We start from the raw sequence: 15,224 nt of genomic DNA on the forward strand, positions 1-15,224 counted from the left end.
AAAAAAAAATATTGAGAATCTCAGGTGGGTCGGACAAGTGCAGTCCCTCTCCTCTACATGCTGGACCATCTAACTGGCTTACTTTTTGCACATTCTGTATAGGAATCCATAGCTATTGTGAGCTCATGGGTTAATTACCATGTGATGACCAGAGGCCTCCGTCTCACAGCATTCTTCCCCATTCTGCAATACTTACATTTCATTCTTTTCTTTAAAATATTCATAATTTTTTATTAAGAGATTTTTCTATTCATTTTACATACCATCCACAGATTCCCCTGTCCTCCCACTCCCAGTATTCCCCCCACAACCCACCTCCCATTCCTACCTCCTCCAATGCAAGGTCTCCCATGGGGAGTCAGCAGAGCCTGGTACATTCAGTTGAGGCAGGTCCAAGCTTCTCCTCCATGCACCAAGGCTGCACAAAGTGTCTCACCATAGGTACTAGGCTCCAAAAGCCAGCTCATGCACTAGGGACAGGTCCGATCCCACTGCCTAGAGGCCCCCTAAACAGTTCAAGCTAAACAACTGTCTCTCTTATCCAGAGGGCCAGGTCCAGTTCCATGGGGGCTCCTCAGCTTTTGGTCCAAGTTCATGAGTTTCTACTAATTTGGCTAGTTGTCTCTGTACAATCATGGTCTCCATATCTCTTGCTCATAGAATCCCTCCTCTCTCTCGTCAATTGGACTCCTGGAGCTCTGCATGGGACCTGGCCATGGATCTCTGCATCTGCTTCCATCAGTTACTGGATGAGGGTTCTATGATGATAGTTAGGGTATTCAGCCATCTGATCACCAGAGTATGCTAGCTCAGGCACCCTCTCAACTATTGCCAGCAGTCTATGGTGGAGTCATCCTTGTGGATTCCTGGGAACCTCCCTAGCACTCTGTATCTCCCTATTCCCATGGTGCCTTCATTTATCATGGTGTCTCTTTCCTTGCTCTCCCATGCTGTTCCTGTTCCAGCTTGAACCTCCCATTCCCCTAAGCTCTCATTCCATATCCCTTGCCCTCCATTCCCTCCCTCAACCCCAGTTTGCTCATGTAGATCTCATCTATTTCTTCATCGCTGGGTGATCCATGAGTCCTTCCTAGGGTCCTACTTACCAGCTAGCGTCCCTGGAGCTTGGCTTGCAGTCTGGTTATACTTTGCTTTACATCTAGTATCCACTTATGAGTGAGTACATACCATGTTTGTCCTTCTGAGTCTGGTTTACCTCACTCAGGATGATATTTTCTAGTTCCATCCATTTGCCTGCAAACCTCATGATGTCATTGTTTTTCTCTGCTGAGTAGTACTCCATTGTGTATATGTACCAAATTTTCTTTATCCATTCTTCAGTTGAGGGGCATCTAGGTTGTTTCCAGGTTTTAGCTATTACGAATAGTGCTGCTATGAACATAGTTGAGCATGTATCCTTGTGGTAAGATTGAGCATTCCTTGTGTATATGCCCAAGAGTGGTATAGCTGGGTCTTGAGGAAGAATGATTCCCAATTTTCTGAAAAACTGCCATACTGATTTCCAAAGTGGCTGTACAAGTTTGCGTTCCCACCAACAGTGGAGGAGTGTTCTGCTTGCTCCACATCCTCTCCAACAGAAGCTGTCTTCAGTGTTTTTGATCTCAGCCATTCTGACAGGTGTAAGATGGTATCTCAGAGTTGTTTTGATTTGCATTTCCCTGATGACTAAGGATGCTGAGCAATTCCTTAAATGCCTTTCAACTATTTGAGATTCTTCTGTTGAGAATTCTCTGTTTAGCTCTGTAGGCCATTTTTTTAGTTGGACGGTTAGGTGTTTTGAAGTCTAGCTTCTTGTGTTCTTTATATTTTCTGGAGATCAGCCCTCTGTCAGATATGGGGTTGGTGAAGATCTTTTCCCATTCTGTAGGCTGCTGTTTTGTCTTATTGACCATGTCCTTTGCCCTACAAAAGCTTCTCAGTTTCAAGAGGTCCCATTTATTAATTGTTGCTCTCAATGTCTGTGCTACCAGTGTTATATTTAGGAAGTAATCTCTGGTGCCAATGCTTTCAAGACTACTTCCTAATTTCTCTTCTATCAAGTTCAGTGTAACTGCATTTATGTTGAGGTCTTTGATCCACTTGAACTTGAGTTTTGTGCATGGTGACAGATATGGATCTATTTGCAGTATTCTACATGTTGACATTCAGTTATGCCAGCACCATTTTTTGAAGAAGCTTTCTTTTTTTCATGGTACAGTTTTGGCTTCTTTGACAAAAATCATATGTTCATAGATGTGTGGATTAATGTCAGGGTCTTCAATTCGATTCCATTGGTCCACATGTCAGTTTTTATGCTAGTACCAAGCTGATTTTATTACTATAGCTCTATAGTAGAGCTTGAGGTCAGGGATCATGATTCCTCCAGAGGTTGCTTTATTATACAGGATTCTTTTTAGCTATCCTAGGTTTTTTGTTTGTCCATATAAAGTTAAGAATTATTCTTTCCAAGTCTGTTAAGAATTGTGTTGGTATTTTGATGGGAATTGCATTGAAACTGTAGATTGCTTTTGGTAAGATTGCCATTTTTACTATGTTAATTCTACCTATCTGTGAGCATGGGAGATCTTTTCATTTTCTGATATCTTCTTCAATTTCTTTCTTCAGAGACTTAAAGTTCTTATCATACAGGTCTTTCAGGTGCTTAGTTTAGGGTTATCCCAAGGTATTTTATATTATTTGTGGCTATTGTAAAGGGTGATGTTTCTCTGATTTCTTTCTCAGCCCGTTTGTCATTTGTATATATGAGGGATACTGATTTTTTTGAGTTAATCTTGTATCCTGCCAAATTATTGAAGGAGTTTATCAGCTGTAGGAGTTCCTTGGTAGAATTTTTGGGATCACATATGTATACTATCATATGGTCTGCAAAGAGGGAAAGTTTGACTTCTTCCTTTCCAATTTGTATCCCCTTGATCTCCTTTTGTTGTCTTATTGCTCTAGGCAAAACTTCAAGTACCATGTTGAGTAAATATGGCGAGAACAGACAGCCTTGTCTTGTTCCTGATTTTAGTGGAATTATTTTGAGTTTCTCTCTATTTAATTTGATGTTGGCTGTTGCCTTGCTTTAAATTGCCTTTATTATGTTTAGGTATATTTTATGTATTCCTGATCTCTCCAAGACCTTTATCATGAATGGGTGTTGGGTTTTGTCAAAGGCCTTTTCAGCATCTATTGAAATGATCATGTGGTTTTTTGTTTATATTGTGTGTTACGTTGACAGACATTCATATGTTGAACCATTATTGCATCTCTGGGATGAAGCCTACTTGATCATGGTGGATAATTTTTTGATGTGTTCTTGGAGTCTGTTTGCCAATATTTTATTGAATATGTTTACATCAATGTTTATGAGGGAGATTGGCCTGTAATTCTCTTTCTTTGTTGCGTCTTTGTGTGGCTTGGGAATCAGAGTAACTGTAGCCTCATAAAAGGAGTTTGGTAACATTCCTTCTGTTTCTATTGTGTGGAACAATTTAGGGAGTATTGGTATTAATTCTTTTTTGAAGATCTGGTAGAATTCTGCGTTGAATCCATATGGTCCTGGGCTTTTCTTGCTTGGGAGACTTTTAATAACTGTTTCCATTTCCTTAGGGATTATTGGTCTATTTAAATTGTTTATCTGATCTTGACTCAACTTTGGTATATGGTACCTATCCAGAAAATTGTCCATTTCTTTTAGATTTTCCAATTTTGTGGAGTACAGGTTTTTGAAGTATGACCTGATGATTCTCTAGATTTCCTCATTGTCAGTTGTTATGTCCCCTTTTCATTTCTGATTTTGTTAATGTAGATGCTCTCTCTCTCTCTGCCTTCTGGTTAGTATGGATAAGGGCTTGTCTATCTTGTTGATTTTCTCAAAGAACCAACTCTTTGTTTCATTGATTCTTTGAATTGTTCTCTTTGTTTCTATTTTATTGATTTCAGCTCTCAATTTGATTATATCCTGGTATATTCCTCCTGGGTGACTTTGCTTCCTCTTGTTCTAGAGCTTTCCAGTCTGCTGTTAAGTCACTAGTGTGAGATTTCTCCAACTTCTTTATGTGGACATTTAATGCTGTGAATTTTCCTCTTAGCACTGCTTTCATAGCGTCCCATAAGTTTGGTTATGTAGTACATTCATTTTCATTAAACTCTAGAAAGTCTTTAATTTCTTTTTTAATTCTTACTTGACCTATAGGTGATTCAGTTGAGCATTATCCAGTTTCCATGAGATTGTAGGCCTTCCATAATTTTTGTTGTTGTTGAACTCTAACTTTAACCTATAGTGGTCAGATAGAATACAGGAGGTTATTCCAATTTTTTTGTATATGTTGAGATTTACTTTGTGACTAAGTATGTAGTGATTTTAGAGACATTCCATGGGGTACTGAGAAGAAGGTATATTCTTTTTTGTTATGGTGAAATGTTCTGTATATATCGATTAAATCCATTTGAGTCATAGCATCAGTTAAGTCCATTATTTCTCTGTAAGTTTCCATCTGGCTGATCTGTCCAGTGGTGGGAATTGGGTGTTAAAGTCTCCCACTATTAATGTGTGGCTTTTGATGTGTGATTTAAGCTTTAGTAATGTTTCTTTTACATATGTGGGTGCCCTTGTATTTGGGGCATAAATGTTCAGAATTGAAACTTCATCTTGGTGGATCTTTCTTGCGATGTGTATGTAATGTCCTTCTTGATCTCTTTTGATTGATTTCAGTTTGAAGTCTATTTTGTTGGATATTAGGATAGCTACACCAGCTTGCTTCTTAAGACCATTTGATTGGAAAGACTTTTCCCAGCCTTTACTCTGAGGTAGTGTCTATCTTTGAAGTTGAGATGTGTTTCTTGTATGCACCAGAAAAATGGGTCCTGCTTTCATATTCATTCTGTTAGCCTGTATCTTTTTATAGGTGAATTAAGTCCATTGATATTAAGGGATATTAATGATCAGTGATTGTTAATTCCTGTTATCTTTTGGTGGTAGTGTGTGTGTATTTGCTGTGGTGTTTTCTATTGCCTGTTTTTTGTGGGTGTATCTGACTTCCTTAGGTTGGAATTTTCCTTCTAGTGCTTTCTGTAGGACTGAATTTGTGGATAAGTATTGTTTAAATCTGGCTTTGTCTTGGAATGTCTTGTTCACTCCATTTATGGTGATTGAAAGTTTTGCTGGGTATATGAGTCTAGGCTGGCATCCATGTTTTTTTGGTATCTGCATAACATCTGTCCAGGTCCTTCTTGCTTTCAAAGTCTCCGTTGATAAATCAGGTGTTATTCTGATGGTTCTGCCTTTATAAGTCTTTTTCCTTTGCTGATCTTAATATTCTTTCTTTATTCTGTATATGTAGTGGTTTAATTATTATGTGGCACAGGGACTTTTTTGGGGGTCTTGTTTGTTTGGTGTTCTATAGGCTTCTTGTATCTTCATAGGTATTTCCTAATCTAAGTTGACAAAGTATTCTTCTATGATTTTGTTGAATATATTTTTTGTGTCTTTGAGTTGGTATTCTTCTTCTTCTATCACTATTATTCTTAGGTTTGGCTATTTTATGGTGTCCCAGATTTCCTGGACATTTTGTGTTAGGACTTTTTTGACTTTGGTATTTTTTTTTTTTGACTGGCGAATCTATTTCCTCTATTGTACCCTCTACACCAGAGATTCTTTCTTCCATCTCTTGTATTCTGTTGGTTATGCTTGCATCTGTGTTTCCTGTTCATTTACTCAGATTTTCTATTTCCAGCATTCCCTCTGTTTGTGTCTTCTTCATTGTTTCTATTTCACTTTTTAGGTCTTTAACTGTTTCCTTCATATGTTTGATTGCTTTTTCATGGTTTTCTTTAAGGGATTTATTGATTTCTTCTTATTTTTTTGTTTGTCTTTTCCTCAATTTCTTTTAAGGGAATTTTTTTTTTTTTTTGGTTTTTCGAGACAGGGTTTCTCTGTGTAGCTTTGCGCCTTTCCTGGAACTCACTCTGTAGCCCAGGCTGGCCTCGAACTCACAGAGATCCACCTGGCTCTGCCTCCCGAGTGCTGGGATTAAAGGCGTGTGCCACCACCGCCCGGCTGTTAAGGGAATTTTTAATTTGCTCTTTAAAGGCCTCTAGGATCTTCATGAAGTTATTTTTAAGGTCGCTTTCTTCTGCTTCTACATTGTGAGTTCAGGTCTTGCTGTTGTAGAATCACTAGTGTCTGGTGATGCCATATTGCTCTTTATGTTGTTGTATCTATTTTTGCACTGGTATCTACCCATCTCTTCCTCCAATAGGTGCAAGAGGTGCCTGTGTCTGAGTGAGGTGCTATTGGCCCAATCTGTGCTTGCTGTGTCTGTGTCTCAGGGGACCCCTCTGGGTCCAGTCTTAGCTCTTGGTCTAATTAGAGCTGGGAGATTCTGTATCTCTGGGAACTGCTCTTGATCCAATCCTAGCTAGCTGATTCTGTGACTCATGGACCTGCTCTTGTTCTTATCAGGGCTCTTAGTTCATTCAGAGCTGGCAGATACTGTGTCTCAGGAAACCTCTCTTGGTCCAATGAGAGCTGGCAGATTCTGTGTCTCAGAAAGCCACTCTTGGTCCAATGAGAGCTTTTGGTCCAATGAGAGCTGGTGGTTTGGTTTCCACGTTTAAGGAAGTTACTGGGGTCACAGGTGGATGGGTATTGTGTTAGGGCATGGAACTTGTATATTGCAGGGTCTGATGAGGTGGTTTTGGTGTGTGTGTGGGTGTCCTCCTGCTGGAGTTTTCCCTGCTGGCCAGCAACAGGGGCAGAGTTGGATGGGGGTCCCCAGGACTGGCTGTGTCCCAAGGCCTGGGTCTTAGAGGCAGGACTCTCTGGGTGGGAGAAGAGCCACTCACCTCTTGGTCCAATCTACTTAAATTTCTTCAACCCAGTCTTTAGTGATGTTCCTTTAGCCTTGGTGGGAAGGATATGAGGAGTAGGGAAGTCGGGGATGTGGAGGCTGTGATGTAGACATTCTATCTGTGGATAGGCACTCACATAGTTGTTTTTTCTCAGCACCAACAGACTGTGCATTCAATGATGGCTGCTGAGGGATATAGATACATAAAATGATGGGGGAGTCATTTATTTGTGGATGTGGCTCCTGGTTGGTTGCCTTTGAACATTGGGTAACTAGACTCCCCACAATCACATGGGTGACACTAATTGGGTTTATTGTGTTATGAAAAGAGGACATGAAGTTGAGAGGGCTGGCAGTGGGGGAATTGGAGGGAAAGTGCTGAGTGAGGACGTGGCCAAGACACATTGCCACTGTAAATGAATTTTCAAAAAAAAATGATGAAGAAAAGTTTTCAACATACCTACCTGGACTGAGTCTACCAGTTTGAACTCAGTCTGTGGGGAAGGCTTTGCCCTGGAGGAGATGGGAATGGGGGGGGCTGGAGCGAAGGTGAGGGGGACGGGAGGGGGGAGAACAAGGGAATCCGTGGCTGATATGTAGAACTGAATTGTATTGCAAAATAAAAAAAAAAGTCCATCACTGTGGAACATTAAAGGCCTCCTACTCCAATACTCTGATGGGCAGTTGCTTCACCAGCAGTGGCTTCCTTCCCTCACAAATTGAAGTCCTTTAAATCTTGACCGTATCCATGAAGGCTGCAGTCATCCCCATCTTACTGCTTTTTTTAAAGAAAAAAGTGTGTAACTAACTGTGTAACTGCTTGTGTTGAACACATCCTCCAATTTTCATGGAGTCTGAGCTCCTCAGAAGTACTGGGAAGGTCCAGTTCTGGGGACAGGCTCCCTTATGGCCATTCTAAATTGAGGACAATTCTTTTAACCACTTCCTAGAACTCCCAGAGGAACACAGACTCAGGAATGTTCCTCGCATTTTCTTCCTGTTGCTCCAGACTGTCAGTCTTTCTTTGGACACTCATAGCTTCTCTCATCTCTGTATTTTTCTAAATGAAGCAAGCCTGGATTTTTTTGTTTCTTCTTTCCTTTCTTCTTTCTTTCCTTCCTTCCTTCCTGCCTTCCTTCCTTCCTTTCTTCCTCACTTCCTTCCTTCCCACTTTCCTTTTTTTTTGTTACAAAGGGACACATATCTGAAATGCATTATTTTTGCTTTTGAGAAGATCCATCCCCTTTAGCAAAGACATGAATAATGTGGGTATTTTATTTAAAATATGATTTAAGTGATCATATTAAGGACCTGAGCCTGTAATGTCCACATGGAGACCACACACCTACCTCATCCTCATGGGAACAGATACAAAGTGAAGGGGTGTGAGGAAGAAAGCCTAAGGGAAAGAATGAATCTATGTTAAAAGGAAAACTCTTCAGTGCTGGCGAATTCAATGATCTGTACTGAAAAAGCACAAATAAATACATAAAAGGAAAGATGAAAAGAAAAATGATGCTCACACATGGCAGCTCCCAGCATCACAGAAGATCCTATAAACTCCAACCAGCAGAGTGATCCAACAGCTTTCTTAGAAAGGGAGGTGAGGCACAAAGTCACCTTACCTGCTGAGTAGGACAGACTCCTGAGGCTCAGGTATGTCACCAGCTGCATTGTTCTCCTAGTCTGCATGCAGGAGACTTCCCAGGATCAATGGCGTTCCACACATCCCATGACAAGCTAGACCACTTGGTCAGTGTTTGTTCTGCTGTGTACACATTGTGTGAGGACTATGGTGGGTGTGAAGCTTTCCAGGACTCATGGATCACTGACCATGCATGACTTTTCTGTTTAACTTGAATCCTATACTGTTTCAACCATGAAACCCAACTGAGGCTCTGTCCTGAGTCTAGGAGAACCCACTTTTCAGAGTTCCTAAATTATTTCAGAATCTAATGTTGGTGCTCACAGTAGAGTCACTTCTTACTGGTGTGATGGTCTTCATCTGGACTGGGTCAGAGTACACCCTATATTTAAATGTGTCCATCAGAGTAGAAAATACTGTTTTATATTTGAACAGTTCAAATATGCCTACACAGCACACGTGTGGAGAGATTTTCTGGAAAGTCTCTGTGATGTGCAGAGGCAGCCCAGACACAGGGATTGCAGCCATTCATGTACTTCTGCTCCTGCTCAGGGAGACTCTGAACTCGCTGCTTTCTCACGGCTCCTGAAGTTCATGAGGACAACCTGCAGGGAGGCTGTGTCTAGCATGTCTCCTCATGTGCATTTTTGACACAGTAAAACTTGATTGTAACATAGACTTTCATATGTACCTCATATCCATAATGAGGTACAGAGTATTCTTTGAATTATGTATGGAGATGGTCAATTGGTCCTTGACATAATTTGGATGTTTTATTGAAATACCAGTCTCACATGTATGAGATCCTCTCCAGCCCCTTCCCTGGAGCCTGGCAGATGTAGTTCATGTAGTAATCATGGAAAGTGAATCCAGGTGGTACACGGGAGTTATTGAGTTACCCAAGCCTGCAACAATCCTCCTGCAGACTCCACCAGCTGGACCTCTCCCTGGACACCTGCAGACACTGAGGATTCTGGTCAGAAAACTCTCACACATGTCTACCTTCCCTCTCACCCATATCTTTGTTGTAAATTGCCTTTTAAATAAGCAACAAGGAAAACCCAGCTCAGTCCCAATTCCATGGTGAGTGGTCTTTGTTCAGTGTTTATCATTGAATGTGCAGACCTGGGAATCCCACATTGGGGTCCTCTGCTGGAGATGCAGGTCCAGTTTGGACTGGTTTGCCTGAGCAGAATGAAGTCCTATGTGCATATTTTCCATCTATGTATGTTCTCCTGATGTGGGCTCAAAAGGGAGGCTATGCTCAGGGCAGATCTCACAATCATGCTGGGCACTATAGGAGTGACAGAATTCAAGAATTCCTAACCTGTAATGTGGTTGTGTCCTGCAAATATTCAACACTCCCACATCCCAAGTCTCATTCACATCCTTATAGCTTGTTAGCTAACAGAGTTACATGTTTGCAGTTCAGCAAAGAAGCCTGGGTCTTAGACAATCATGTTTATGTTTATGTAAAGCACAACAATGTTAGTTTTCTTTAGAAGAATGTCTGAGGCATGGGAGCATCATCTTCTGTAACTCTTTTCTAGAAACTGAAGTATGTACCTAGGGTTATCTCCTGGTCCTGCCTGGCCCACAGTCAGGACAAATCTCTCTCACCTGCCAATCCTGCAACTGCTCAGAACCAGAATAACACACAGATGCTTATATTATATATAAACTGAATGGCCGTGTGGCTCAGGCTTCTTGCTATCTAGTTCTTATATCTAATTAACCCACTTCTGTAAATTTATACTTTGCCATGTGGCTCATGGCTTACCGGTATTTCACATCCTGCTCCTCATGGCGGCAACTGGCAGCATCTCCTGACTCAGCCTTCCACCTCCCAGAATTCTCCTCTCTCCTTATCCCACCTACACTATACTTTCTGCCTGGCTACTGACCAATCAGTGATTTATTTATCAATCAATCAATCAATCAATCAATCAGAGCAACACATTCACAGCTTTCCCAGCAGAGGGAGGTCACAGGCATTCTTGCATTCTTTCCCATGATTTTGATGTTTCAAATCGCCCCTTGAAAAATATCAACATCGGGCTGGAGAGATGGCTCAGAGGTTAAGAGCACCGACTGTTCTTCCAGAGGTCCTGAGTTCAATTCCCAGCACCCACATGGTGGCTCACAACCATCTGTAATGAGATGGCACCCTCTTCTGTATACATAATAAATAAATCTTTAAAAAAAAAAGAAAAATATCAACATCAAACATTCCCATGCTGTTTGGCTAACATGGTATTGAGCCTTCTGTTCTCAGAGCTGTAGAATCCTATGATACAAGTTGGGGAGCACATGACCTCAGAGTGTGGCCACATCAGAAAGCTCCTTCTTCATCACACCCATGCATCTGTCCTTGGCTATACATCTTTGGGTATACAGAAGACACTAAGGAGCAAGGAAAACTATACAATATAGTTCATCACTCATAGATCTGTAAACCAGCAACATAAATTCTTGGGCTGTTCACTTAGGTGAAGTATATATATTTCATAGACTCTTGTGATATGAAACAATGTTGATGATTCTTCTATCTACAAATAGGACAATGTGAAAAGTGTCTCAGGGGCCTTAGTTGACCCCTAGGAAGCATCACTGAGGTACTCATTTGTGAAAGCCACAAATTCTGGAACACCTTTCACCAACAATTTGGCTCAGGGGTGACAGAATCAAGACAAAGAGATGGTGTCTGTGATGAGAACCTGTGCTTTATGGACAACTCAGCCTCATTATTGGACATGTCTGGAAACATGGGAAATTAGTAATGTTTAACTCCTCTCTTCATTTATTTTAGAGTAGCAACCTTCCATCCAGTGCTCTCAGCTTCCTCTCTATTCTCCCTCTGAGGATTCCCATCTACTTTGTAATCATAAAGGAAATACAAGAACTGTGGTGCATGGATCTCAGAATGCATCTCAGAACAAAGATTTTAAAAGAAATTATCCAAGGTTCTTTGGAAATAAGAGGCAATCACAATGGCCAATCTCAGGCATCAGCCTGGCTGGTCCACATTTCCAGTGACTGAGCCATTCACCAGTACAGTTGTGGCTGTTGATCTGTTGTGGGCACGATGCTAACAGTCTCAGCTTCCTCTTAGTCAGGAACATAGTCCTCATGTAAGTATATGGACCTGGTGATGGAAGGGCAGGACAGAGAAGACGAAATTGCTTTGCAGAAGCCGCCTTGATTCCTCTCTGCAGTTTCCAGATGCTCCGTCTAATGGCTGAACTTATGAGTACCCAGCCCCTTTTCTGCCATTTCCCCAGAGCTCATAGGAGAGCATAGCATCCCAGCCTCTGTTATAACATCAGCACAGGTGAGACAAGTTTGAGGGAATCTGAGCACGCCTAGATCTCACGTGTCATCATACTATCACTGAAAAAAATAACATTCCCTGGTTTCCAATACTTACCTGTTCTTTCATAGTGATACCATCCATAGGATCCCAAAAGGTCAGTGAGGAATCATTATTTCCAGGTTCCCATAGGATCCAAACTTGAGTTCACCGAGCTTCAGATAAGGAACCCAGTCTTGGATTTTGGTACAAGGACTACATATCATGTTTTCTGGGGAAGGGTGTTTATAAGCCGTAGGAAGGATTCTGGAGGAAAGAAAATGGATGAGCATGTTAAAAGAAAATTCCTTAGGCTCATTAAATTCAGGGAAATTATATGAGTAAAAACATAACAAATAAATATTAAAGAAGAAAACTAAAGACATGTTACTCATTGAGTGGATTATGAGCTTCCTGCAGCTGCTGAAGCTCAGTGGGTGTCACTGCTGCATTGTCCTCAGAGTCTCAAGGATGGGACTTCACACACATTTTCTTACCAGTTCCTCACCTGTGTCTGATGTGCACTTATCTTGTGATGATTAAGGAGAGAGTGAAGGTCATCAGGGTTCGTGGGTCTCTGACCCTGCCTTATTTCCTTATTGACTCTAACTTGAATCCCACACAGTGCTCTCACCATGGTAAATATTGAGACTCTACCCTGAGTTAGTGCTCCACAATTTCGAGTCCCTTTGGCTTTTACAGGAGCTGAGGGAATCACTTCTTCCCTTTGTGATGCTTTGCATTTTGTTCAGATCAGAATATATCATATATTTTTAAAAGTAACCCATAATAAAGCTGTGGAGATAGCTCTGTGGTTCAAGTTCTCACCACACACGAATTCTTGAGTGGAATCCATACTTCTAGTTCTCAATAACTACAGAAAGCTGCATGTGGTAGCCAACAAGTACTCCACCTCTGAGATTTGGAGACAATGTCATCAATGTAGAACACTGGCCAACCAGTATAGCTAGTTGGTGAGATCTGGGACATGTGAAACATTTTGTCTCAAAATTCAGTGTAGGCTGCCAGAGAAACATTTCATATCGACATGCACAGAAATATACTCATGCACACATGTACAGGAACACACACACACACACACACACACACACACACACACACACATACACAGAGCGAGAGCGAGAGCGAGAGCGAGAGAGAGGAGAGAAGAGAAGAGAGAGAAACAATGAGAGAGGAATGCAATATAATATCACAGCACATCACAGTGGAAAACAGAAATTTGAATAACAAATTTTGACACTTCCAGGATTACTACAGACTATACCTGTAAAGAGAATCCTTGAGAGGGTTACAAGAGGCAGCCGAGACACAGAGGAGTCCAGCCCTCTATGCCTCTCTGAACAGGCTCTTCCAAGGTCCAGATTTTTGTGTGAACCTAGCGCCCCCTGCTGGTCCTGATCACCCTGCAGGGAGGTTTGTGTCTGAGCTCACAGTAGTATTCTATCACTGTGACTCTGGTACAGTAATACATGGCTGTGTCCTCAGGCCTCAGACTGTTCATTTGCAGTTACAAGGTGTTCTTGGCATTCTCCCTGGAGATGGTGAATCGGCCCTTCACAGCATCGGCATATTTGATGTAACTACTATCATCACTAATGTATGCCACCCACTCCAGTCCCTTTCCTGGAGCCTGGCGGACCCAGGCCCTGTAATAGCTACTCAAGGTGAATCCAGAGGCTGCACAGGAGAGTTTTGGAGATTTTCCAGGCTGCACTAAGCCTCCCCCAGACTCCACCAGCTGTACCTCACACTGGGCACCTGAAAACACAGAGAATTCTGGTCAGAAAACTGTCACAGAAGGCAAATTTTCTCTTTTTTCATGTCCACACAGCACACAACATCTTTTCTCTACTAATTACCTTTTAAGATAATGACAAGGAAACACCATCTGAGCCTTAAGTCCATGGTGAGTGTTCTGTGTTCAGTGCTAATCACTGAGTGGGAGGACTTGGGAATCCAGGGCTGGGCTCCTCTGCCTGAGCTGCAGGGTCAGGGCAGGGCTGGTTTTCATGAGCACAGAGAAGCCTGATTTGCATATTGTCTAACTATAGCAAGCACTGGGATTAACCCAGGAAGGAAGGCAGTGCTCAGAGCAGATATAAGTCATCAAAGACATTGATGACAGATATAGAAATAGTCACAGTGTTCTAGTTCTCTATGGATCCTTTCCTTACTTCATTTAGCTATCTTTGTGCAGGTGCTCAGAACATGCTGTGTTTCTACACTGTCATGTCTTCTTGGTGAAATTAAAAGAACCACACACAGGTGTGTTTCTACCTAGGTGCTCAGTCTTTCCCACTGTCTGAGCTGGACATGGCTTCTCCCATACGTGGATCTTGGACAGGGTCACACCTGCCTGGAGAGGTTAGCAGAGCTCCTTGCTTGTGACAAGAACACTTTGGAATTATCAGAATTTCATATATTTATGTGACAATGCTGTCATCAGGACATAAGAGGACTATAGATGAGACATCCCTTGTCACTGCCTCTCTACTGCCTCGTGGTTTCTATGGAGACATTCCTATCTGCAGCAAACTCACTTGTTCTGCACCCTGAAATTCTCTCTGTGATTCCTTTAAACTCCCAGTTTCCATTATCTTCTTCCATCTTTACACCAGGCAACACATGATTGTCTTCTGTTGTGTTAGGAAAGTTTTCATTCCCCAATTAATATAATTAGCATACCTGGGGCTTTTAATTAATGTTTAGAATGACATTGTTCTCATTTAACCAGTTCTCTTGTTTCCTTCCTACTCATTCTCATTCTCTCCCCACACCCCACTTTTGCTTTCCCAGTCCAGCACTACCCTGGGCAAGTTCCCAGTGCCCCTCACTTAAGATGGCTTCCCTTCCTAGGGCTCCTGTTCTATCTCCAAAACCTACAAAACAGAAGCCAGAACACCTAACACACGATCTAGGTACTTTATATAACAAAAACCTATCTGATATATGTTTGTTATATTGTTTTATTTATATATTGTTATATTGTTTGGCAAATTGATTTCCAGTTCCATTCATGTTCTTCCAAGTCTCAGAGAACACTGAAGAAGAGGAGGCAGAAAGAATGTAAGAGGTGGAGCATGAGGAAGAGTGCTGTGAAATTCTGTACTGGACATAACATGGTTCTCCTATTCATGATCTCATCATGGCTGTTGTCCCCTGTGTAAACTGTACCAAGAACAAATCCCTAGTGTAGATTAATTCCAGGCCTTACCTCTTAGTGAGGAGCTGTTGGATGCAGATAGTTAGTGGAGCGGGAGAATCCTTCCTTTTTGAGACTTTGGTCATTGGTAGGGTTGCATTGTTTGGCTCCACACACATCCACAAATGGACAGCATTAACTAGTCTTAAGAAT

The 15,224-nt window shown here is 41.7% G+C and overlaps 1 gene segment (V, D, J or C); it reads right to left on the bottom strand.

Annotated features, from left to right (window-relative positions):
* Positions 1 to 13,376: 13,376 nt before the first annotated feature.
* LOC128111019 (immunoglobulin heavy variable 3-11-like) lies at positions 13,377 to 13,774 on the bottom strand. The segment is given in 2 exon segments: positions 13,377 to 13,627; positions 13,729 to 13,774. Coding segments are annotated over 2 exon segments (297 nt in total).
* Positions 13,775 to 15,224: the final 1,450 nt, after the last annotated feature.

The sequence above is a fragment of the Peromyscus californicus genome, unplaced genomic scaffold, assembly GCF_007827085.1.
Source record: "Peromyscus californicus insignis strain IS unplaced genomic scaffold, ASM782708v3 Scaffold_15__1_contigs__length_86483966, whole genome shotgun sequence".
Taxonomy (NCBI): Eukaryota; Metazoa; Chordata; class Mammalia; order Rodentia; family Cricetidae; genus Peromyscus; species Peromyscus californicus.